Consider the following 26,436-nt stretch of genomic DNA (forward strand, 5'->3'; position numbering starts at 1 on the left):
TCAGTAGACCTGGGAGGCTGGCTCTCTCCTTAGTTTCAGTGGTCAGAGTATTCTCTGCAGGCAAGCTCTATTCTTGCAGGGAAGGTGCCCAGATATCTGGTGTTTGAACCTGCCTCCTGGCAGAAGTTGTGTTCCAATCACCAGAAGTCTTAGGATCCCGTGGGGAATCCTGTGTGGGTCCTTGAGGGTGTCCGGAGACTACACTGGCAAGGCACCCTGGTGCTCAAGTGGACCGGAAGGGACTTGTGCCCCAGCAGAGGCCAGGTTGCCTGCTTCCCTCGTTAATGCAGTCTCAGGTTCCGCGCGATTGGATTGGAGCAGACACTGTGTTCCACTCACCAGAGGTCTTAGGATCCTGTGGGGAGTCCTGTGCGGGTCCTTGGGGGTGTCCAGAGACTCCACTGGCAAGGCACCCGAGTGCTCGAGTGGACCGGAAGGGACTTGTGCCCCAGCAGAGGCCGGGTTGCCTGCTTCCCTCCTTAATGCAGTCTCAGGTCCCGCTCAATTGGATTGGAGCAGAAGCTGTGTTCCACTCACCAGAGGTCTTAGGGTCCTGTGGGGAATCCTGTGCAGGTCCTTGCAGGTGTCTAGAGACTCCTCTGGCAAGGCACCCCGATACTCAAGTCAATCTTAGATTATCTTAATTGATGGCAATTATTCTACTTCCAGTTCGATTTGCAAATTTCTGTTTAATGACTGCAATAATATTTGAATTATTTTTTGAAAGCCAGAAACTTATAAAATAAAAAGGTAGTAAAATATAAAATGAGCAGATTCAGGTAAATAACATGCTTATTATAGGAAAATTTAAATTGTCTAGACACCATATGCACATCTTTAATTTTAAGTGTGCATATAAAGTGATGGTTACCTTCTTGGCATTTTTCACAGCATGTATCATTTTAATTTGTTCTTATTTGTCTTCTGTCTGACTACTTCTCCCATATCCCCTGCCTACATCTTGCTGGTCTTGTACCCCTACTAATAATATTCCTTTCTCTGTTTTTTATATCACATGTATTCCATTATTCCCCATTCTCTCCCTCCCTTTTCAGGCCCTCCCTTCTTCTTATCCTCACACACAACATACACACACACACACACACACACACACACACACACACACACAAAGACATTAACATCCCAAGCATAGTAGAAAGCTTGCACTCTGGCTTCTTTTCTTTTTTCTTTTTTTAAGATTTATTTATTTATTATATGTAAGTACATTGTAGCTGTCTTCACACTCCAGAAGAGGGAGTCAGATCTCGTTATGGATGGTTGTGAGCCACCATGTGGTTGCTGGGATTTGAACTCTGGACCTTTGGAAGAGCAGTCGGGTGCTCTTACCTACTGAGCCATCTCACCAGCCCCTTTATTTTCTATAACATAACGATTTCCAGTTTCATCCATTTTTCTGCCATGATTTCATTATTTTTTACAGCTAAATATAATTCTGTTGGATATTTGTACCACACTTTCATTATATAGTTATTTGTGGAGAAACATTGATACTGGTTCATTTATTAGCTGATGTGGATTGTATATCAATAAACACAGTAGTAAATAAACTCTGAGGTATGTTGACTGAAGAGACCTTTTTATATATATTCTGAAGTGTTAGGGTATGGTAGGTCTATTTTTAGTTTTCTTGAGGAGCCTGCACACTGATTTCCATAATGAATGCAATACATTTCATTCCTACTAGTAATCAATAAGGTTTCCACTTTTTCCGCATACTTGCCAGCATTTGTTTTCATTTCTTTTGTTTTGCTTAGTTTTAATTAGTTCCTTGAGAATATCATGCAGTGTATTTTAATCATATTCACTTTCCCTCCCCCAACTGCTATTGGATCTATCCTCCTTTCCTTTTCTCATCCAATTTTGTGTCCATCCATCAGTGCAGTGTCTGTACTGACCCTAAGGCCTATTTGTACTGCCTAAATATTCTTGGATGCATCCAATGAAGCATGGTTGACTTATTAGAGGATTAGAGAAAACCAACCCATCTATCTGCTAAGAAATTCCAGTAGCTTCTTGTTTAGGGGTGAAACTTTATGTCCAACTCCCCTCTCCATTCCTGAGATTTGATCTGGCTTAGGCTTGCACAGATCTCATGCATGCTGTCACAACCACTGTGAACTTCTGTGTGTAGCTTCTTTGCTGTGTCCAGAAGACAATGTTTCCTTCTAGTCATCCAATGCCTCTGGCTCTTCTGTCTCCTCTTTCTCAAGGATCCTTGAGCCTTAAGAGAAGGGACTGTGGTATAGAGGTCCCATTTAGGGCTGAATATTCCACAGTCTCTTATACTCTATACCTGTGGGTCTCTGTGTTGATCTTCATCTACTGCAAACAGGCTTCTCCGATGAGGGTTGAAAGATGCCTTAATCTATGGTTAACTTTAGGAAATTATTGTTTATTTTCATCTTGTTTTATTTTTAAATTAACTTATAAAGGAATACATTCCTTTATGGTGTTCTCATGCATACTTTATTTTGGTTGATTTCCCTCCCCTCCTCTCCTGCTGTCCCCCCTATTTCCAGCTCTCTACACTGTACCTTTCTTTCAATATTCCCCCTTCTACTTTCATAGCTCATGTATTTATTATGCATTTGTATTTTTCTCTTCTAAAATTGTATTTGTTTATTTATAATTTCATACCTATATTCTTTCATAGTGTTATACATATATTAATGTATTTTGATCTTATTCACCGATTATTCTCTCATATGCCCTTTTACTGCAGACTAAACCCCTTCCCGAATCCCCTCCTACTTTCGTGTCTTTCTTTTGTACCTCACTGCATTTAACCGGGGTTCCTTCTATGACCTCAGGTAGAATGTTATTTACTTGAGCAAGGGCAACTTTACAGTGGCTACACCACTGAGGAATATGACTCGCCCATACCCTAGCAACCATTAACTGCCTATAGTTTCTCAGGGAAGGGTGTAGCATCTTGAACCCCTTCTCTGCCCATGTTAAAATGTTGATGTCCCCCAAATCTTTTTTTCAGGTTACAGTGCAATATGATGGGTTTCATTGAGGCTTCGTTTACATATATACAAGTATACCTCACTCTCATGTGTTTTTCCTTTAAGCCTGTCCTTCCTCCATGTCTCCCTGCCCCCCTGTAGCCTGTTTCCTTTGTTCCACCAATTAGTCCTTTTCTGTTTTCCTATTACATGTGTTTACTTATTTTGAAACAGGGTCTCATCTCACTGTGTAGCCCTGTCTATCATGGAACTCTCTATGTAGACCAGACTACCCTTGGACTCAAAGAGATAGTTTGTTACTCTCTCCATCTATTTTTTAAAGATATCTTCATATCTCATGATTTTCTTTTGAATTTTGTCACCTATAAACACACACATATAAATATATACACATACATATATAATCTTAAAACTAGGTTCCACAATAAGCAACCCATGTGGTATTTGTCTTACCAAGCCTGGATTATTTTGCTTAACATGGTGGTTTTCATTTACATTCATTCTCTTGAAAATGTCACAATCCCATTTTATTTTAGGTCTGCCCCCAAATTCCATTATATATGTGTGTACCAGATTTTCTTTATCCATTCATCTGTTGATGAACATCTACACTGACTTTTTGCTACTCTGCCTATTGTGACTAGTGTGGCAGAAAACAGAGATGTACAGTTACTTCTGTGCTATGTTGATATAGAGTCCTTTGAGTGCTGGGAATCAAACTTGAATTTTCTGAAAGAGCTGCAAGTTCTCTTAAGGACTCGCTCTCCGGCTTTTATTTTTATTACTTTTTATTATTTGTATATGTCTGTGTAGTTTTATGCAAATGAGTACAGGCTCCTGTGGAGACCAGAAGAAGGAATTGTATCCCTTGTAGCTGGAGATTTAGGTAGTTGTGAGCTGCACCCAGCATCAGTGCTGGGAATTGAACTTGAGTTCTCTGCAAGAATAGTATACACTCTTAACTGCTGACTTGTCTGGAGTTACAGATGGTTGCAAGCCACTGTGTGAGTGATGAACACATGCCCTCTGGAGAATAACATATACTCTTAACAGTGGAGCCATATCTTTAGTTTCTCTGTCTTTCTACTTTTGAGGACTGTCTATTCGGATCATTTGCCAATCTTTTGATTTAAAGGTCTCTTGATAGTGTTTAGTTTTTGGAGTTCTTCATATATTTCATATATTTTAGATATATTATTTGTAATGTTTAGCTGTCAAAATCTGTACAGGAGAAAGACCTATCTTTATACTTTCCAATTAATCATCCTTCTGGGGGGATGAGGCCTAGATTTCAAGTATTCTACTGGAGGTTCTGAAGTTTTTAAATATATAGAAGTGAATAGCAGATAGACAGCTGTGGAGGTTCTGACCTAAGGCTCAGGGCTATCAGATTCTAAGGTTATTCTCAGTTGATGAAGTCTGCTACTTTCACTGAGAGCAGGGTTACCTTTCCTTGCATTTCTCTTTGTTATCCAAGCCTCCTGCCACCTGTCCTTGGTTTGTTGGTTAAGGCCTTCAGCTCTCTACAAGTGCTTCTTAGGACTGTGTCTTGCTCTGTGGCTCTTGTAAGTTAAATTCAGGCTCCCTCTCTTTAATTTTTTTCCCTATTTTGGGGCCCTAACTCCCTCCCCCCCCCAAGATGAAGCCCAACCTCTGCCCTCCAAGTCAGTGTGACAGGAATGGAATTGCTCACCATTGTCCCATCCACTGAAGGAGTCACTGTCTCCTCTGAACTGGTTTTGAGACTTGGGTAGGCTGTGGCTTATTCTAAGAATAGAACTTCCAGTATCTTTTCTCCAGGACCCATGGCTCACCTTCTGGAGGCTTCAGCTGCTTTCCCTTTTGTCAGAAACCAGCACTCCTGGAATTGTGGGGAGTTTGGCTTCTTTCCTGTATGTTTTCCAATTTTTCCTCTGCACTTTTCAAGTAGTACACCTTGTGACTTTCTGAAGTTCCTTGTGACTTTTTCTCTTTAGGATAGAGTTTATTTTATTCTGACTTTTCTCCTTTAAGGAGCAGCTGCCCTGCTGCCATCTTAAGTACAGCTTTTTTATTGTTGTCATTGTTTTAACACTCTGGATTTTGTTTATTTCTTATTAGAGTCCTAGAACCTAATAATTAGCCTAAGAAGAAATTATTTCAATGTATTGATATTGCTTAAGTAGAAAAAGGCTTTACATATTTATTTATATATTTTCATACTTTATCATATACAATTATGTCTATGTACATACATGTACTTTGTTTATGGCATCTAGCCATTTTAAAAGACTTTGAAATATATTAAATTCAGACTACTAGAAATAGAGAATCTATTATTTTTCTAAGTTATGTTGTCTTTGACTCTAACTACCTCAGCATGACCTTAGACTTCTGAGCCTCCTGATTTCACTTCTTCACTAGTGGAATTGCAGGCATAGGCCATTATGCTGGGCTTCAAGAGGTTTTTAAACCACATTCATTTTGCTTGGCCTGGTAAAGCATGCCTGTGGTCCCAGCTATTTGGGAATTTGAAACAAAGATTATGAAATAGAGGCCATCCCTGGCACATAAGTGAGATCCTGCCTCGAATCATGCAAGCAGATAAACCTACTTTTTCTCTGATTCAAAAATAGTTACTATATTTGCATTTTAAGGCTTTTTTTCATTTTACTTTTTTTTTTTTTTTGGTTTTTTTTTGAGACAGGGTTTCTCTGTACAGCTCTGGCTGTCCTGGAACTCGCTTTGTAGTCCAGGCTGGCCTCAAACTCAGAAATCCACCTGCCTCTGCCTCCCAAGTGCTGGAATTAAAGGCATGTGCCACCACCGCCCGGCTCATTTTACTTTTGAAAATATAGTTTATTCATCTTGTGTGCATGTATACAAGTTCATACACACATACATGAGTGTGTGTGTGTGTGTGTGTGTGTGTGTGTGTGTGCGCGTGCTTTTCACAATCACTTTCTTTTTTTTTTTTTTTTTTAAAGATTTATTTTTTTATTTTATGTAAGTACACTGTAGCTGTCCTCAGACACTCCAGAAGAGGGCGCCAGATCTTGTTACGGATGGTTGTGAGCCACCATGTGGTTGCTGGGACTTGAACTCTGGACCTTCGGAAGAGCAGTCGGGTGCTCTTACCCACTGAGCCATCTCACCAGCCCCACAATCACTTTCTTGAGTATGGAGGTTAAAAGACAGCTCTTAGGAATCAGTTCTCTCTTGACACAATGTGGGCTGGATACTGAAACTCAGATCAAGCCGTCTCACTGCTCTTCCCCCTTTTTATTTATTACATGTTGGGTGTTGCATATTGTCAGAATGTGAGTGTGGAAGTCACATGGCAGCATGTGGGAGTCAGTTGTCTTCCTTCTATTTTTTTGTGGGTTCCAGACATTGAAGTTAGATCATCAGGTATGGTGGCAAGCACCTTTAATCTGCTGAGTAATCTTGCAGGTCCATTATTACATTTCCTTCTTTAAAAAATATTTATATGTATGTGTTTATAAATGAGTGAGTGCATATATGTTGATAAATATCCTTGGAGGTTAGAAGAAAGTACTGGATCCCTTGAAGCTGGAGTAACATGTTGGTTGTGATTTGCTCAATATGGATTCTGATAATTGAACCTGGATTCTCTAGAAGAGCAGCAAGTGCTCTTAACCACTGAGCCATCTCTCTAGGTCCTATTACGTTTTCTCTTTTTTAAAAAGATTTATTTATTTTATATATGTTAGTACACTGACACTGTCTTCAGACACACTCGAAGACGGCTTCGGATCTCATTACAAATAGTTGTGAGCCATCCTGTGGTTGGGGGAATTGAACTCAGGACCTCTGGAAGAGCAGTCAGTTTTCTTAACCACTGAGACATCTCTCCAGCTCCTATTAAGTTTTCTTACTTAGGAATATCACACGCGCGCGCACACACACACACACACACACACACACACACACTTGGCATCTTGTTTTCCCATTATTTCATATAAAATTGTGAGAATTCCCCATATTATTAATTACAATAGTATTTTTAGTCTATATGTGCCTCAGTTATTAATGTAGATTATTTACAATTTCCAGTAATTTATGGAGTTGTGATAAAGATTCTTTTTAAAAAGTTAAACTTGGACTAGTGAGACGGTTCAGCTGGTAAAGGCACTTTCTATCAAGCCTGACAACCTGAGTTCAATCCCTGGGAAATACATGATGAAAGGTGATTATCTATCTACTGCAAGTTATTCTCTGACTTCCACATGTGTGCTAGGATCCTCCCTCTCCCACTAGTAATGAAACAAAAATTTAAAAAATTGAAATTGGGTGGGTTTGGTGGTCCCAGCCTGCATTCTCAGGACTTGGGAGACAGGCAAGCAGATTTCTATGAGTTTTCAGGCCAGCTTGGTAGTCTATATAGAGCAGTGGTTCTCAACCTTCCTAATGCTGTAACCCTTTAGTACAGTTCTTCACGTTGTGATGACCCCAATCATAAAGTTATTTTACTTACTACTTCATAACTACAATTTTGCCACTGATATGAGTCGCAATGTAACTATCTGATATACAGGATATCTAATATGTAACCCCCAAAGGAGTTGAGACCCATAAATTTATGAGAACATAAACACTTCAGATCTAGCCAAGGCTATGTAGTGAGACCCTGCTTAAAAATTTATATGTTAAATTTATATGTCTAATGATCTCATGGAATAATTTGATATTTTATGGTAAAATATTTAATAAATGTCATGTTGATTTGTGCTTTCAGTTGTTTAATTTGTAACCATTTTCTCCCAGGGCATAAAACCAGCCAGCTTCAATAAAGTCACAGACCCTGAAGTGAAAGAAATAATTGAAGGATGTATTAGACAAAACAAATCTGAAAGGTTCGTGGAATTATAACATTATATAAATGATGGATGCATTTAATCCTGGATACTATAATATATATTACTGCATGCTGTTTGAAATTTTAATCCTTCCTATCATGTGCTGAATTTTAACTGACATTTGTGTTTGATGGGATGAACTTTCATCGGCATCAACTTAATAGTAAGGTGGAATAAATTTTTAAAAGTAAAATGTAAAGCAGATAAGTAGTTTAGAGTAAGCAGATAGATTATATTTGGTTTTATCTTTCTGTGAACAATAATAGTATAAGTAATATGGATAGTTTTATCCAAGGAGTTTTTATATAGATAAGTCCTTTAATATTGGCTTTTACTTTTATTTTATTTTATTTATTTATTTTTAAAAGATTCATTTATTTATTATACATAAGTACACTGTAGCTGTCTTCAGACACACCAGAAGAGGGAGTCAGATCTCGTTACAGATGATTGTGAGCCACCATGTGGTTGCTGGGATTTGAGCTCAGGACCTTCGGAAGAGCAATCGGGTGCTCATACCTGCTGAGCCATCTCACCAGCCCCTTACTTTTATTTTTATCTGTGTATAATTAATTACTAATTTAACTTGGCAAATTCATCTTTGAATGCTTTTAAAATATTTTTATGTGTATGTGTTTGTGTGCCGTGTGTATATATATGTACCATGTGTATGTAGGTACGTGCAAAAGCCAGAAGAGGTAGCACATCCCCTGGATCTGGAGTCATATGCAGTTGGGAGCTGCCCACTGTGGGTGTTGGGAACCAAGCCTGGGTCCTCTAGAAGAGCAGCAAATATTCTTAACTGCTGAACCATCTCTCAAGCTCTATTTTAGCCATTTTTATGTGTGTCCTTCAGAAACATATTTTAAGTATGTTCATATTGCTATATGTCCATCACTGCTGTCAACCCCCAAAATATTTCTTCAATTGAAACTATAGCTCTGTAACCACTAATAATTCAGAATTCTTCCTTCCAGACACTGATAATCTCTATTCTATTTCCTCTTTTAAAAAAAATAATTTGTTGAGATCATATTTCCCCCTTTCTCTTCCCTTCCCCCAAATCCTCTCATTCATGACTTTTAAAAAAAAATGTTGTTTCATGTTAATACAGACACACAAACACACACACAGATATGTAAATGTATCACTACATGTATATATTTTTTAGAGCCAACCATTTGATATTGAGTGAGCAATTGGGGGACTTTTCCTCTGGGATGAGCTTTTCTCCCACTCTCGGTGTTTCTTAGTGTCCTGTAGTTTTTTGTCTAGCGTTGAGTTCATGGGAATTTGCCCCTTCCATATTAGCATGTCTATTGGTGTCGTCCTTGTTCAGGTCATGTTTAGCTAACTTGAGTCCTTGTCAGTATTTCTCTTTACTGAATTTTGTTTTCAAATCCTTGGTTGCTTTTGCCATTTCTTATGGTTTTTTGTTTTGTTTTGTTTTGGACATCATTCCAATATTTATTCTCTTTAATTTCTTTGAGTGTGTGTGTGTGTGTGTGTGTGTGTGTGTGTGTATCTTCTTTAAATTCTTTTTTTTGTTTTGTTTTGTTTTTCGAGACAGGGTTTCTCTGTGTAGCCCTGGCTGTCCTGGCACTCACTTTGTAGACGAGGCTGGCCTCAAACTCAGAAATCCACCTGCCTCTGCCTCCCGAGTGCTGGGATTAAAGGCGTGCGCCACCACGCCCGGCTTCTTTAAATTCTTGAATCCTTTGAAATTTATGATTGTTATTTTAAATTCTGTATCCTGGGGTTTATTTAGATAATTTCATTGGCAGACATTTTTATAGAACTGGTGAGGTTTGAGGGTGTGGCTATTGCTTTGATCTTTCATATTGTCTATATTTTCTTTTATTGGTTCTATGTCTTGCTAGACCCATGAGAAGGATGTGGAGGATCTGGCTAGGTGGAGAGGTTGGATGTGGCATGGGTTGGGCCTGTGCATTTGGGCTTGTAGGGTGGAGAAGGATATCTTTCTATATGTCTTTCTATTCTACTTTCTATGTCTATGAATATGCTTTTTCTAGGTGCCTCATATAAGTGGAATGTTTATTGTTTTATGTTTGGCTTATTACACTTAATTTGGATTTTCTTTCTCTTTTTTTTTTCGGAGACATGTTTCTCTGTGTAACAACCTTGGTTGTCCTGGAACTTACTCTGTAGCCCAGGCTAGCTTCAAATTCACAGAGCTCTACCTGCCTCTGCCTCCCCAGTGTTTGGATTAAAGGCATATGCCATCTATCCTCTGACTCCACTCCACCCCACTGGACCAAACCCTGTCCTGATTTAGGATGGCTTTCTTTTTTTTTTTTTTTTTAAAAGATTTATTTATTTATTATATGTAAGTACACTGTAGCTGTAGCTGTCTTCAGACACTCCGGAAGAGGGCGCCAGATCTCCTTACGGATGGTTGTGGGATTTGAACTCTGGACCTTCGGAAGAGCAGTCGGGTGCTCTTACCCACTGAGCCATCTCACCAGCCCATAGGATGGCTTTCAAAGTTGATTTTTATTATAGCATGTATCAGAATTTCATTTCTTTTAAAATGGGTAATCCATTGTACATTTATACCACATTTTCATTATATATTCATGTGTTAATAAATACTTAATATCACCTGTTGGGTATTCTTTATCTTCTCTGTCCTAGAAATAAAACCCAAAGCCTTATACATTTTAGGCAGGTACTCTGCCATTGAGGTATAACCTTAGTACCTTTTGGTTACTATGAGTTATATTATATGAACATTGGAGTATGACATATGTTTAAGTCTGTGCTCCTAAACTTTTTGACTATATACCTAGAATTACGATAGTTGGATCATATGATAAATATTGTTTTTAAGGCCTTATACTTGCTAGATAAGTACTATACCACTGAGGTATATCGCCAAACACGCCAAACTTCTAGTAAACCACTGAATGTGAATGTGCTTGGGCATGCTTTTAATCCTAGCACATAGGAGGCCGTGACAGAAGAATTGAGATTTTGAGGCTAGCTTGAGCTATAATAGTAAGACTCTGTTTTGATTTTTTTTTGGGGGGTGGTGGTTTTGAGACAGGGTTTCTCTGTATATCCCTGGCTGTCCTGGAACTCATTTGTAGACCAGGCTGGCCTTGAACTCAGAAATCCGCCTCCCTCTGCCTCCCAAGTGCTGGGATTAAAGGCCTGTGCTACCACGCCTGGCTTTGTTTTGATTTAAAAAAAAGAAGAAGAAGAAGAAAGAAAAGAAAGAGAAGAAGGTGAGAGTAAGAACATGGTAGGATACCCCTTGACTTCCCACACTTTGAGATGCAGAGGCAGGCTAATCTATTTGTGTTCAAGGTCAGCCTGGTCTATATAACAAGTTCAAAGTCAGCCAAGGCTACACAGAGAGACAGAAACTACTGTCCTTCATTGAACCACATTAGCTTCACCTCTGACATTCTTCTAAAGAGTGAAATATACACTGATTAAATAACACAAGGTGGCAACTGCTGTGATATAGGAATGGGCTATTACACACACCTTCTGACTGGATATTTGTTGAGTAATGTCTATTTAAAACATTTGTAAGAGTTTGCATTTTCAATTCACCTTAGAGTTTATATATCTTAGACATGTTTTTAGTTTCCTTTGTTGAAAATCTGTTTACTTTAGACTAATAATATAAGCCAGTGGCCAGAAGCTAATAAATCTAACCTAACAATTCTCTCTAAGTATATTTTCATGTGTGTTAGACTTTGTTATCAGATATGTTACTGGTTAATAACTTAATTAAGATCATTTTGTATTCATGGAAATTGACATTTTTGTGTCCCTAATAATAAATTGATTATAAGGTGTAGTTTTAAATAACAAAACAATTAATGGATTAATAGAAAATGATTAAGATTCTCACTTTGATACAATTAACTTTTACTATTTAAAGGATTGCATCTTACTTTTGACTGGGAGAATTGGTAATGAGAAGTATATTTTGTTTACTAGGTTATCTATCAAGGACTTACTAAACCATGCATTCTTTGCTGAGGATACTGGACTGAGGGTGGAGTTAGCAGAGGAAGATGATTGCTCAAATTCATCCCTGGCTCTAAGACTCTGGGTTGAAGATCCTAAGAAATTAAAAGGCAAACATAAAGACAATGAAGCTATTGAATTCAGTTTCAACTTAGAAGCAGATACACCTGAGGAAGTAGCGTATGAAATGGTAAATAAACCTCAGTAATGCTTTCCCTACACATTATAGTATCCAGTGGATTCTTTTCTACTGCTCATTGCTTTCTTCCTTTCATGTTCTTCTGTGTGCTTGCTCTCCTCTCTTTCCCTCCCCCAAAACGCCTCTTCTCTCTGTTTGTATAGGTATGCTTGTACATGCACATATTTTTACCTCCCCGCTGCAGGGATTATAGGTGTGTGCTTTTTGCTCTGCTTTTTGTACAGGTGCTGGGGTTCTACACTCAAGTGCCCATGCTTGCATGTCAAGTGTTTTACATACCTAGCTGTCTCCCAGATTCCTCTTCTGTTTTCCTTATTTATATTGTTATGCCATTGTAAAGTATTTTTATTCGCAAGATATGTTAAATTTGCACACACACTATAATCAACATTACAACATTGCTTTTGTTAAAATAAAATTGGGGGCTGAGGAAATGGTTCCATTGATAAATTACCTGTTGCACAATCAAGCAGACCTAAGTTTGGATCCATGGCCCCTGTGTAAGGTGGTGTGGTGTAGCTCTGTAACCCTAGTTCTGCGTGGGGAAGACAGTAGGAGGCACCCACTGAGAAAACCTGTAACAAAACATAAGGTGAAGAGCAATAGAGGAGGAATTCTGATGTTGGCCTCTGGCCTTCATGTGCACATGCACATATACACAAGAAATCTTAGCCCTCAGAAGGTACAGAAAGCAGATGATTTGCTGGTTCTCATTTCTGGAACTTCTATTATTTGAATGTTGGGCCTCATGGACTTTTTCTAAAGTATTATTATTATTATTATTATTATTATTATTCCATTCCTTTGCATTTTTTGTTTGATTTTGTTTGTTTGAGACTTAAGTTTTATATAACCCACACTGGCCTAGAACTTATGATGTAGCTGAAGATGGCCTTGAAGTCCTGATGCTCCTTCCTTTGCCTCCCACTGCTGGAATTTCAGGTGTGTGACACCATGTCTAACCCTGTTTTTATTGATCTGTAAATTTAAATTTTATTTACTATAAGGTGAGTTTATTGAGAACTTTAAGGTGAGCAAAGTTGTATATGTGTGCTTCATTTGTTTTCTGTAAATTGTTTTGGTTCTAGACAAGATTGTGCTGTATAGCTTTGATTGAACTGGTAATCAAAATGTATCCCAGACTGACCCTCAAACCCATGGCTCTACCTTCCAAGTGATGGGATTATCATTCTCATTAACGTTTTAATAATCTTCCAACTACCATGACATTTCTGATCTATAGGTCCTTAAGTTTTAAGAAATAGACTATAGGCTGGACTTGGTGGTACATGCTAGTAATCCTAACACTTAAGGGGTAGGGTTAAAAGATTAAGGAGTTCAGAAGTCACTCTGAACTACATATATAGTGAATTTAAGGTCAACTTGTGTTGAGATACTGTCTCAAAAACAAAAAATTAAAAAAGCAAGCCAGCAGACTATAGGGCTAAACATGTTATGGTACTTCAAATTATCCTCTCTGCTGCTCACCCTGTTCCTTCCCTGTTTTCTCACTGTTTTCATGAGAGCACACATTCCTTTGATTAGAATGTTGATCTATGCTCCAAACTTCATCTGTATTTTTTAATAGATAATATTTATTTTTGGGGGATGTCAATCCACTTCCAAATTTCCTTTCCTCTGTGCCACTTTTCTGTTTCCTCCACATATATTTTTAAAGTTTTTTTCCAGGGCTCATTTCTCACTAAGCTTGTTCCATCTTACAGCATCAGATAATGTGCTCATACAAGACAAAATACCACTTCACTTAGCTGTATTTCTGAGGTGTCAATAGTGGACATGCTCTTACTGGTTTTTAAGACAGACTTTGTAACTGTCATTACAAGATCCTCTTGCCTCATACCCTGAACTGTTAAAGACTCTCATATGTGTACATGTCCAATTTAAAAAGCATATAGAGACCAACTATTAATTATTAGTTATTTACTAGAATTTTGGATTTGGGATACAAAATATGATTTAAATAAAGAAAGCTAAAAATTTAAAGAAGAATTTATTTATTATATTTTCTTTGTAGGTCAAGTCTGGATTCTTCCATGAAAGTGATTCCAAAGCTGTTGCTAAGTCCATTAGGGACCGAGTGACAGTGATTAAAAAGATAAGGGAAAAGAAGCCTGCTGGATGCTTGGAGGAACGCAGGGATTCCCAGTGCAAGTATGTGAGGAATGTACTTCCTCAACAGCAGACTGCAACTTTACAACCTACTCCTGGTCCACACACTGCAGCTGAGTGTGAAGAAACAGAAGTTGATCAACATGTTGGAAAGCAGTTTCTACAGGGCAAACCACAGCAGCAGTCCTCCTCTGTTAGGGGTGAGACAGTTGTAAAGACAAAGAAATGTAGTTTCTTTTTTCTTTTCTTTTCTTTTCTTTTCTTTTCTTTTCTTTTCTTTTCTTTTCTTTTCTTTCTTTCTTTTTTTTTTTTTGGTTTTTCGAGAAAATGTTTCTTAAATAGCATTTTTGTACTTCTACCATCTATTATTCTATTTAGCCTTTAAAAACATTTGAAATAGACCAGATAGTTTCCTTATATTAAAATCAAGAAAATCTAGGAATTTGATCCAGTTGAGAGTACTTCCAAGTATGCAGGAAGCCCTGGACTTGATCCTCTATACCATATAAACTGGGCATGGTAGCACTTAACCCATAATTCCAGCTTTTGGAAAATGGAGGCAGGAGGATTAGAAGTTCATGGTAATACTCAGCTTGTTTATGGCCAGTCTGGAGTACATGGTAGTCATCCCAATTCATTAAGTGACTTGCCCATTGTTCTAGTTGCAGAAATATTATATTATAGCAACTATTCCAGTTAAGAGAAATGATATTAATAATATTTATAATAGTCTAGCATAATCCCATGAAGAAAATTTAGAACTAAAGATACAGTTTGTTTCTTAAGAAGGAGTTTTCTAGATATTAAGAGCCTTAGTATTTTCATTTCATTTTGCTTTTTATTTTTGGGCTATTTTTTTATAATTCATTTGTCTTTTTAAAGAACACAGAATAGCAGGGTATAGTACCATAGGCTTTTAATCTCAGCACTCTGAATTCATAGGCAGGCAGATCTCTGTGAGTTAGAGGCCACTTTGGTCTACATAGTGAATTCCAGGTCAGCCAGGACTACATAGGAAGACTGTGCCAAAACAATAACAGCAATAGCAAATGATTAATTAAATAAAATATAAATAAGTAAAAAAGTAAAAGTACTTGCATCGTTATTAGCAGCTGTTCTATAAAGGGAGTACATTTTCCTACACACTCTGTAGGAGTTATTTACCATGAGACTTTTATTTAAATCTTAACAAGTGTATATTAGTTAGGATATACATGAAATGACTGGCAAATTAATTTAGTTGATTTTTCTTCCTCATTCTTTTTGTTTTTCTTCTTTGTTTGTTTGTTCTGGGGATGATCTTGCTATATAGTCCAGGCTGTGCCCTCAAACTCATGATCCTCTTGCCTATGTCTTCCAAGTGCTGGGATTATGGCTATATATCGCAGTGGCTAGCTGCAGCTTCTTCCCTTCCCTCTTCCCCCTTTCTTGCCTTCTCTTTCCCTTCCTATTCTCTTGTTTCCTACCCCTCCCCTCACTTGCAGTGATTGGAGTAGAGCCAAGGCCTTGTGCATTATAGGCAAGTAATCTATCACAAAACTATATTTTCAGTTCCTGGAATTATGTTTATGTGATTTTATTGTTGTTTTTCAACATAGGGTCTCAACTGTGTGGTTTTGGGTGTCTTGGAACTTGTTCTGTAGACCAGGCTGGCCTTGAATTTACAGAGATCTTCCTGCCTTTGCCTGGCAAGTGCTGGGATTAATGACGTGTGCCATTATGCTTGGGTTTTGTGATTATTTTAAGTTTGCTTTACAAAGAAAAACTTAAGACTTTGGAAAGTGGAGAAGTGGAGAAGTGGAGACAGGCATGTTCCCAATGTTTGATGGCCAGCCTATTTGGTGAGCTTCAGGCCATTGGAGATCCTGCCTCAAAAAAAAAAAAAAAAAAAAATAGCAGGTGGTACCTAAGCACTGATAACCAGAGTTGTATACTTGTGCACACACATGTGAGCATATTCCTCCAAACCTCTCTTCTACCTCTTCTTCTTGTCTTAGTCAGGGTTTCTATTCCTGCACAAACATGATGACCAAGAAGCAAGTTGGGGAGGAAAGGGTTTATTCGGCTTACACTTCCATACTGCTGTTCATCACCAAGGAAGTCAGGACTGGAACTCAAGCAGGTCTGAAAGCAGGAGCTGATGCAGAAGCCATGGAGGGATGTTCTGTACTGGCTTGCTTCCCCTGGCTTGCTCAGCCTGCTCTCTTATAGAACCAAGACGACCAGCCCAGAGATGGCACCACCCACAAGGGGTCTTTCCCCCTTGATCACTAATTGAGAAAATGCCTTACAGCTGGTTCTCATGGAGGCATTTCCTCAAGGGAGACAGACTCCTTTCTCCGTGATAACTCCAGCTTGTGTCAAGTTGATACACAAAACCAGCCAGCACAATACTCAATAGCAGAATGTGAATTCATCATGTTTGAGGCTGTGTTTGATTCTTAGCATTCAAAGAAAAAGAAACTGTCGCTTACATCCCAATGTTAACATTTCATTTCCATGAGAGTTTTATGTGTTGGGTACTCATTTGGTTTTGAGACAGGCCTTGCTTTATAGCCTACACTATCCTTGAACTCACATATACCCCAGGCTGGCCTCTGATTTGTGATCTTTTAGCTTCTATTTCCCCAATGGTGATATTAGTTCTTTTTAAAAAATATTAATTATTAAGAATGTAACAGCCGGGTGTGGTGGCGCACGCCTTTAATCCCAGCACTCGGGAGGCAGAGGCAGGCGGATTTCTGAGTTCGAGGCCAGCCTGGTCTACAAAGTGANAAAAACCAAAAAAAAAAAAAAAAAAAAAAAGAATGTATATTTGATTTGAAACTATGATTGTCATAGTAGAAAAAAATTAAAGGAACATTTTATTGTTATTTTTACCATTTGAATATTGTGCTTCATGGTTTCCCTTCTACCTTTTTTGCTCATTTCCATTGTTAAAGGTGACACTTCATCTGAGCCAGCAGCTGGACCAGTTCTGCATTCAGATACTTCAAGTCATCCCACTGTAGCCTATTCTTCAAACCAGACAACTAGCTCTCAGGTACTTTCTAGTATCCTACAAGCTTACATAAGTGTTCCAGAGCAAATACATTCTTCTCACCAACTACTAGGATATTGCTAGCAAATTTCAGGGGTGAGAGAATTGCTACTATATTTTAATATATAATTATATATATGTATATATATGTTGTATATACTGTATATGTACTGATATCTTATATATAAATATATGTGTATGTATTATATTGTGAATTGGAGGATTTATCTGTTTTCTTTTATTTACCATTTGCAGGAGCAGCCAAAGCTGACTCAGTCCCCAGTTTTGCCTGTGGTTCCAGGTCAGTCCTCTGTTATGCCCATATATGCTGCTGGAGTTGGAGTTGTTTCACAGTCCCAAATCTCTCCCTTAACTATCCAGAAGGTCTCACAGATAAAGGTAAGACACATTTCTTGTTTGTTTGTTGTTTTTGAAGACAATATTTTTCTGTGTCTCTGTCGGATCTGAAATTTGCTCTGTAATCCAGGCTGACCTCAAACTTAGAGATTGCCCTGCCTTTGCTGCCTGAGTGCTGGGATAAAAGGTGTGTACCACCACTGCCCAGCAATTTAGACACTTTTTAAAAAGTATTTTTATTTCAGGGTTAAATTTTAGTATAATTTTATTTGTATGAGTGCTTTGCCTGCATGTATGTCTATACCACATGAATTCCTGGTACCTGTAGATCTCCTGGATCTGGACTGAAAGTTGCCATGTGGGTACTAGGAATTGACCCAGGTCTTCTGGAAGAGTAGCTAGTGCTCTAAACCATGTCCAACGTCCATAAGCCCTATATTTTAGAGGCTGTTTATTAACTTAAACATATTGTCTATGTTTTCCTGATAAGTAACAATTACCTTCCATCTGTTAATCATAGATTAGGTAAAGACCACTGAAGGTTCAAAGTTATCCATGCTTCCTCATACCCAGTACATTTCTCTCTCTCTTTTTTTCTTATCCCCTCCCCAGTACATTTCTCTTGAGGACCTATCTAATACTGTGCAAGTAGACTTTAGAAATACTACATCTATAATTGGAGAATAGAGAAATTAGTGCAACCAAAGGGTTATTTGGGACTCTTGTCTCTTTTTCTTGGTAAATCAGTCTTTTCTTTGTATTGATTTTTTCCAGGTTGATTAGATGATAGAGGAATATCTGTTACAGTTAATTAAAAATACTATTTCATAGACTTTCCTAATTTTTGCCACATTCACCAAAATTCTTGGATTGCTTTTAGATTTTTTTCTATTGGGAAAATTTTGACTTTGCAATGCACACAAACAGTATTATTCATTTATGACAATGAGTAAACCATCTTAGTGTGAATTCATGTATCCACGTTGTATTCAGGTTGCTTGTGTCATGGACTTTGGATATAGTTGTATTTTTGTCTTGCATTATACATTTGTTTGTTCCACTCTCCTCCACTCCATTCATGTGCTTTCCCTCTCTGGGAGTAAGATGCTCTGAGTTTTCGGATATTCTTTTCCTTCCTTCCTTTCTTTCTTTCTTTCTTTGTTTTTTTTTTTTTTTGTTTGTTTGTTTGTTTTTTGAGACAGGGTTTCTCTATGTAGCCCTGGCTGTCATGGAACTCACTTTGTAGACCAGGCTGGCCTCAAACTGAGAAATCCGCCTGCCTCTGCCTCCCAAGTGCTGGGATTAAAGGTGGGAGCCACCAATCCGGCTCGCTTTCAGATATTCTTAAATTAGTATGTGGTGCATTTGCTTCTTTTAAGAAATTGACCTATAGTTATCTTTAGTATCTTGTAAAAGAAAGCAAATATACACTTTAAAATTACAGAAGCATTTAAAATATGTTGGTGGGTAAGCTTGGTCTATAGATACAGTTGAGTGTTTGGGCAATATTTATAAATGATATGCTCACATTCATTTCTTTCAAAGCCTATCCTATATGCTGAAGTTATGCTTAACTTTAACCTATGTTCAAATGCTTAAGTATAGTATGTGTTTAGAATGTATTTGTATTTTTGAAAGTTTTATTTGCATATTTAAAATGAATACTCAAGCTAAATATGGTAGCACATGCAGGTCCAAAGTCATGGGTTTGGCTCAAGTTTGTCTATCTGTTCTAAGGACCAGCTGTTGTTCCTGGTGCTAGTGTAAGAAAAATTAAAATTGTAAATGCATATATCAGTCCCATTTTATTGGGACTGTTCCAAACAGACTTAAGAAATGCTACATGGTAATATTTTCACTAAATAATCTAACAGGTACTAGGTATGAGCATTAGGTATTCATTCTACCAAACTCCTCACACAATGAGTAAATGCTAGTTGAATGAATGAAAAAACTAGAACAGTCCTAACAATATACTGTTCGAAGTGTCTCATCTATTGCAATTACACATAAATAATTTAATCCCATTGAAGGCTTTCTTAGCCATTTTTATTTCATTTTAGGATTCTCTGTTCTTTGAATATGCCGGTTTTGCTTCTTTCTTAGTGCGGTGTTGGGGACTGAACATAGGGCCTCACACATGGTAGATGAGTGCTCTACCACTAAGCTACCTCCCCAACTCCTCAACACTATTCTAAAAGCCTTACATGTATTTCCTCCATATCAGTTCTAGGAGTCCTATTACTCTTATTTTACAAGTAATGAAGATAATAATCAGAGAGGCTAAGTAATGCCCCTTGTACCATAAAAGATAGCCTGCACTTAAATCCAGATTACCTGACTTCAGAGACTGCGAACACAATTATAATACTGCCCAGCTCTTTTGTTAGATAATTATCATCCCTGGCCAGAATTAGAGTAATGTTAATAAGTTAACTCATGAATTGATTTAATTAGTTAAAGGAAAGTATTTATTCTTTCTTTTTGTTTTGCTTGTTTGCTCTGCTTTAGATGTCTCTGAAAATCTGATTAATAAAAGATGTGTTGTGCTATGAGTTATTTTCTAGTGATGATATATTACTATTTCAAAGAGCTATTACCTCAGGTATTTTATGTTTTATAAAAGTCCATTTTTATTAAGGACATAAGTAATAATGAATTCCAGTATATACACACTGATTCCAAACAAGAATAGGCAAAGCTGTATTTTTGCAGTAGTAGTTTCTTTACACAGGACATAGTGTTCTAGATTTGAGTTATTTGAAATAAATGGGTCCATAAGGCATTTTGAATCAGAATATCTCTCTGTGGGCAGATTTCATGTGTTTTGTATTTCCCCTCCATAATTAAGATATTCCCTGGTAATTTATTTGAAAATCTTTAGAGATCAGAATAGGTGAATATAACCTTATATCTTAAATTATATAATTAATTTCTGTTATATAATTCTCTATTACAAGCCTACTTTGATAATCAGGTTGAGCTTGAAGGCTGTAGCTTTTCTATTTGATACAGAATATTACTTCATTGTTTTATTGCCATCTTATTTCCTGATTTCAAAGATGAAGTAATTTAACTGTAACATAGGTATCCTTAAGTAGGAATCAGTATTTTTTGTTTAAATTTATATACAGTAAAAGACATACATCATAATTTAGTAAATTTTGACAAATGCTAAGCAGCCAAAGCATATATGCAACCAAAGCTATTGTCAGGATGGGTATATTTCACGCATTGATAAACTTCCTGTAAAAATCTAGACAGTGGCTTAGGATTTGTATGGTATATAATCTTTGCTGCAACTTCTTTAGTTTTACTAGTTTATACATGAAAGGAATCATAGATAAATTGTAAGCATACTAGCATCACTGTGTTCCAATAAAGCTTAGTTTGCAAAAATAGATGGTTCACTACATTTGTTCCATAGGTCACAGCTTGCCTACGAACATAGAATACATATTCTGCATTGATTGCTTCAGAAAGTTCTCTCATACCTCTTTTTAGTAAGTCTTCTACACTCTACATCAATGTCAATCACCAGTTATTTTTTTCTTAACCATAGGTGGTGACTGTAGTCTCTTTTAGTCTGTATTGAATAATTATATATATATATATATATATATATATATATATATATACACATACATACATACTTGGTAAGGCTTCCCTCACTGAACATATTTTTGAGATTGAGCCATTTTGTGCATAGAAGTAGCTCACTGTTTTACCGCAGAATAGTTCTTCTTATGAATATAATAAATGTGTTGATCTATTGACTTTTTTAGTACTTGAATATTTTCTGAAATTTTTGGCTAATATGAATAAAACTGCTCTGAATATTCTTACATAAGCCGTTTTGTGAGCATATTTTTATTTATATGGATAATAGCTAGGAATATGTTTTATTGGAGCATGGATTAAGTAGTTATGTTGTTTTGTTACTGTACTTTTAAAGAAATCTGCCAGGCATGGTAGTACATGCCTTCAAACATAGCACTCTGGAGACAGGAGTAGGTGGATAGATCGCTGCAAGTTTGAGGCCAACATAGCAAGTTCCAGGCTAGCCAGGACTGCATAGTAAGACCCTGTTCAGCTGAAGAAGGAGAAATAAAGGAGGGAGGAGAGGAAGAGGGAAGGCAAGGAAGGGAAAGAGGGAGGGAAAGAAATTAACAGTATTCCAAGTTGCCTGTACCATTTTGAATTCTCATAGCAATGTATTGAGAGTTCCTCACTCTGACCAATATGTGGTATCTTAAAAAACAAATTTTGAGACAGGGTCTTGACTTTGTTAAATAGCTTTGACTACTCCTGGATTTGTGATTCTCCTGCCTCCACTTCCCAAGTTTTGGGATTACAAGCATGTGCCACAATGTCTTGCTTGGTGTTTTTAGTTTTAGTGACTCTGGTGGACATTAGATGTTAGTAGAGTCTCATTGTGGTTTCAAATAATATTTATTTTAAACTGTGTGTGTGTGTGTACCTTGGAGGCTAGAGGCCAGAGGCAAATTGCCTGGAACTGGAGTCACAAGTGGTTATAAGCTGCCTTGTGTGCATACTGGTAACTGAAGCTCAATGAGAGCAGTTGAGAGGCTCTTAACAGCTGAGCCCCAACCCCTCTGTGTGACTTTGTGTTCCTGATGTCTGAATATCTTTTCATGTATTTGTCATTCTATACATTTTGTTAAGTGTTTGCTTCATTTACCCATTTTATTTTGCTCAATGACTCAAATATCTTGCCCATCTTTTACTTTTCATTTTTATGGTTAAATTTTTAAAGAATTTTTACATTTTCTTTTTTGGGTATTTTTTTTTCAAGGCAGGATTTCTTGTGTATCTCTGGCTGTCCTGGAACTCACTTTGTAGACCAGGCTGATCTTGAACTCACAGAGATCAGCCTGTCTTTGTCCCACCCCCAGCCCACAAGTGCTGGTCTTAAAGGCATGTGTCATTCATTACTGCCACTTTATATATATTTTAATACTAGACATTCATCACATATTTGTATAGATAGTTTTCCTAGTCTTTGTCTTTTGTCTTTCTTGATGATGTCGTTTGTGGCATAATTCAATTTATTTTCTTTTACTTTCTGCATTTTATGTCATACCTAAGAAGCTATTGCCTAGTTCAAAATTATGAATATTTCCCTTTAAATTTTCTTTTAGGAGTATTGGGTCTTGATTCTGAATTACAGGACTTTGACTTACTCTGGATTAATTTTATGTATGTTTGGGGTGAGGATTCCATTTCACTTTCTTTATATGCATATCCAGCTTTCCAAAGACCATTTATTCAGACTACTTTTGGCAATAGCTTACTGGGCCCAGCCTTGCAGCTTCATAATCCGGTTTCTGCTTTCTGAATTATTCAGAAAAGTGTAACTTCTCCGTTTCTTCTCTCTCATCTCTAAGCGTGTTTTTCCTAACACTTGGGGCTTCCTTGCTCTTTCTTTAAAGCTTCCCTCCCTGCCTCGCAGCTGCTTGTCTGCCATGTGTCTGGCCTCCATGCCAACTTAAATTGCATAGTTTTTCTTAACCTCCCCCATTCTCCTCAGGGCAGCTGTTGAGATTTACAGCTTATACATCCTGGGTGTTTTTCTTTTACACTCTAATAAAATTGTTCTTGACTTAAAAAAAAGACTATTCTTTATCTATTATGTAAACTTGGCACCTATATTGAAAATCAAATGATCATAAGCTTCAATTATTTTCATTTTTTAAAAAATTATTTTGATTTTTATGGGACTGTTACTTTTGTGTATAAATTTTAGGGTCAATTTGTCATATTTTACAAAACATACATTTGGTATTTTGATAGGAATTACAACTATAAATGTTGCATGTTGCTTTACTCTCTTAATAATATCAAGCCTTGTAGTTTTCACATGTGGATTTCATGTTCATAAAATTGAAGCAAAAGCCAGCTATGTTGTCACATGCCTTTATTTCCAACATTTAGGAGGCTGAAACAGGAGGGTTATTGAATTTGAGACCAGCCTACGCCACATAATGAGATCCCATATCAAATAAAACATGAGTAATACTTTAATAAATATTTCTCCAAAGATGACATAAAAATGATCAGATGGTACATGAAACCATACTGAATGCCAGAAATCACCAGGAAAATAAATGCAAATAAAAATGAACTATAGCTTCATACCTAGTGGATAGTTATTAAGTTATAAGCAATAAAACAAGTATTGTAATGGTATGGAGAAAAGAAAAGTCTTGTATACTTGATAGGAATATAATATAGCCATTGTGGAAAATAGCATGGTGATACCTCAAAAGAAAAAATTGAACTACCATATAATCTAATTATCTCAAAACACATATGAATAATACATTCACATTTGTTGTAACATTATTTATAATAGCTAACACAGAATCTATCTGAATAACTGTCAATAAATGAATGGATAAGGAGAGTGTATGTGTGATGTGTATGTTTGCAAAGTGAAATTCAGCCATTAAAGAGGAAATCCTTTCATTTGTGGCAACATGACTGATTGAGGAAGATATATCAGTAAAATAAACTGAGCTAGAGAGATGGCTCAGAGCTTAAGAGCACTTGCTGCTCTTACAGAGGACCTGTCTTTGGTTCCCACCACCCATATGGAAGCTTATGATCATTTATAACTTCAGTTCCAGGAGTTCTGATGCTCTCCTCTGGCCAACACAGGCACCAGGCACACATGAAGCACAGAGACATACATGAAGGCACAGCTTATTTATTTATTTTAAAATAAAAATAAATAAGTCTTTCTCTTGTTTTTTATTTTTTACACATGTAGGTGTTTTTCTTTAATGTATGTCTGAGCACTATATGCATGCATCAAGGCCAGAAGAGGGCATCATATCCCCCAGGCCTGGATCTATGGACATTTGTCAGCTGCCATGTGGGTACAGGGAATTGAACTGAGGTTCTCTGGAAGAAGTGCTTTTAACTAGTGAACAATTGCTCCAGCTCCATAAATAAATAATAATAAAAACAGATACAGATAAATACTGTATTATGTCATTTACATGTAGAATCTAAAAATGTCAGAGGAAGCTCAAATGATTGAGAAACACTTAAAGAAATGTTCAACATCCTTAACCATCTGGGAAATGCAAATGAGAACTACTTTGAGATTTCATCTTACACCTGTCAGAATGGCCAAGATCAACAACACAAGGGACAGCTCATGCTGGAGAGGAGTGGTACAAGGAGAGTAGTCATTCATTGCATCGAAATATGCAGCAGGTTTTACATGTTGAATAGATATAATTTTATGAGTCAACTGTATTTCAGTAAATCTGGGAAAAATTTGGTGTTTATGAATTTCAACAGTATTTTATAATTTTTATAGTTCCTAGCATACAGATTGTGAATTTCCTTAACATTTTAAATAAATTATTGTTTTATTTTGAATTTGTGTGTGTGTGTCTCTGTGTGTGTGTATGTGAGAGAGAGAGAGAGAGAGAGAGAGAGAGAGAGAGAGAGAGAGAGAGAATGAATATGAGTATATACATATGTGACAGTGGGGTGTAGGGTATATGTGAGTATGTAGGTGTTGTCAGAGTATGCCGCAGTGTATGCGTGTGTAGGTGAGAGCATAGCTTTATAGACTTGGTTCTGTTTGAACCTTTATGAGTTCCAGGGATAAAAATAACTCAGATTGTTAGGCTTTCGCAAAAGCACTCTTACTTGCTGACTCATCTTCCCATTCATTCCCTTTTATACTCCTTTCTTTTATCACTTCATCACTATCCCATTTCTCCTCACTTCCTGCTTCCCTCTCTGGGTATATAACTCAGGGCTTTCACATGCTAGACAAACACTCTACTCCAGAGCCACAAATCTCCATCATTTTAAAATTATTTATTTATTGATTATTCATTAATATATTGTAATAGGGATTGAATTTAGGTAGGGCTACATGCAAAATAGGCTAGCACTTTATCACTGAACTATATCCACAGCCTTAACATAAAAACATTTTGTCTGTTTACTGTGGTCAGCCATGTGTCATGATGTACATATGAAATTCAAAGGACAAACTTAGGTTTTTATCCTTACCTTTGACTTTGAGATGGGATCTTTTTTCTGTCATTAGCTGCTATGTAAGCCACACTTGCCAGCCAAGGAGATTTTTGAGAGTTTCCTGTTTATTTCTACTACCTTGCCATAGGAACACTAGGATTATAGTCACAGTCATGTTGCTATACCCACTTTTATGTGAGTTCTATGGATTTGACCTCAGTTCCTCATACTCATATGGCTCACTGAGCCATGTTCTCATCCCCTTGTTTTTATTTTTTTGAGACAGGAGTTCACTAAGTTGTCCAGGCTGGGTTTGAACTCACTTTTTAACTGAATCCAGCCTTGAACTTGCGATCCTCTTGACTTAGCCTTCTGAATAGCTAATATTACAAGCCTTTTCCATCATGCCTAGGTTTTATTTTATTTTTTTTCCAATTTTTTATTAGGTATTTTCTTCATTTACATTTCAAATGCTATCCCGAAAGTTCCCAATACCCCACCCCCCCTTCCCATCCACTCCCACTTCTTGGCCCTGGCATTCCCCGGTACTGGGGCATATGAAGTTTGCAAGACCAGAGGGCCTCTCTTCCCAATGATGGCTGACTAGGCCATCTTCTGATACATATGTAGCTAGAGACACAAGCTCTGGGGGTACTGGTTAGTTCATATTGTTTCACCTATAGGGTTGCAGGCCCCTTTAGCTCCTTGGGTACTTTCTCTAGCTCCTCCATTGGGGACCCTGTGTTCCATCCAATAGCTGACTGTGAGCATCCACTTCTGTGTTTGCCAGGCACTGGCATAGCCTCACAAGAGACAGCTATATCAGGGTCC

The 26,436-nt window shown here is 37.3% G+C and overlaps 1 protein-coding gene across 7 annotated transcripts in view; it reads left to right on the top strand.

Moving 5' to 3' along the window:
- The window catches only part of Wnk3 (WNK lysine deficient protein kinase 3), a 129,067-nt gene that overhangs the window by 44,965 nt on the left and 57,666 nt on the right, over positions 1-26,436 (top strand). For all 7 annotated transcript variants that reach the window (XM_029473228.1, XM_021153288.2, XM_029473232.1 and 4 more), the window contains 5 exons: positions 7,758-7,846; positions 11,825-12,044; positions 14,089-14,383; positions 17,126-17,226; positions 17,479-17,622. In XM_029473228.1, coding sequence (XP_029329088.1) covers positions 7,758-7,846; positions 11,825-12,044; positions 14,089-14,383; positions 17,126-17,226; positions 17,479-17,622 — 849 coding nt within the window. The remainder of the gene's footprint in view (positions 1-7,757; positions 7,847-11,824; positions 12,045-14,088; positions 14,384-17,125; positions 17,227-17,478; positions 17,623-26,436) is intronic.

This window comes from Mus caroli, chromosome X (assembly GCF_900094665.2).
Source record: "Mus caroli chromosome X, CAROLI_EIJ_v1.1, whole genome shotgun sequence".
NCBI lineage: Eukaryota > Metazoa > Chordata > Mammalia > Rodentia > Muridae > Mus > Mus caroli.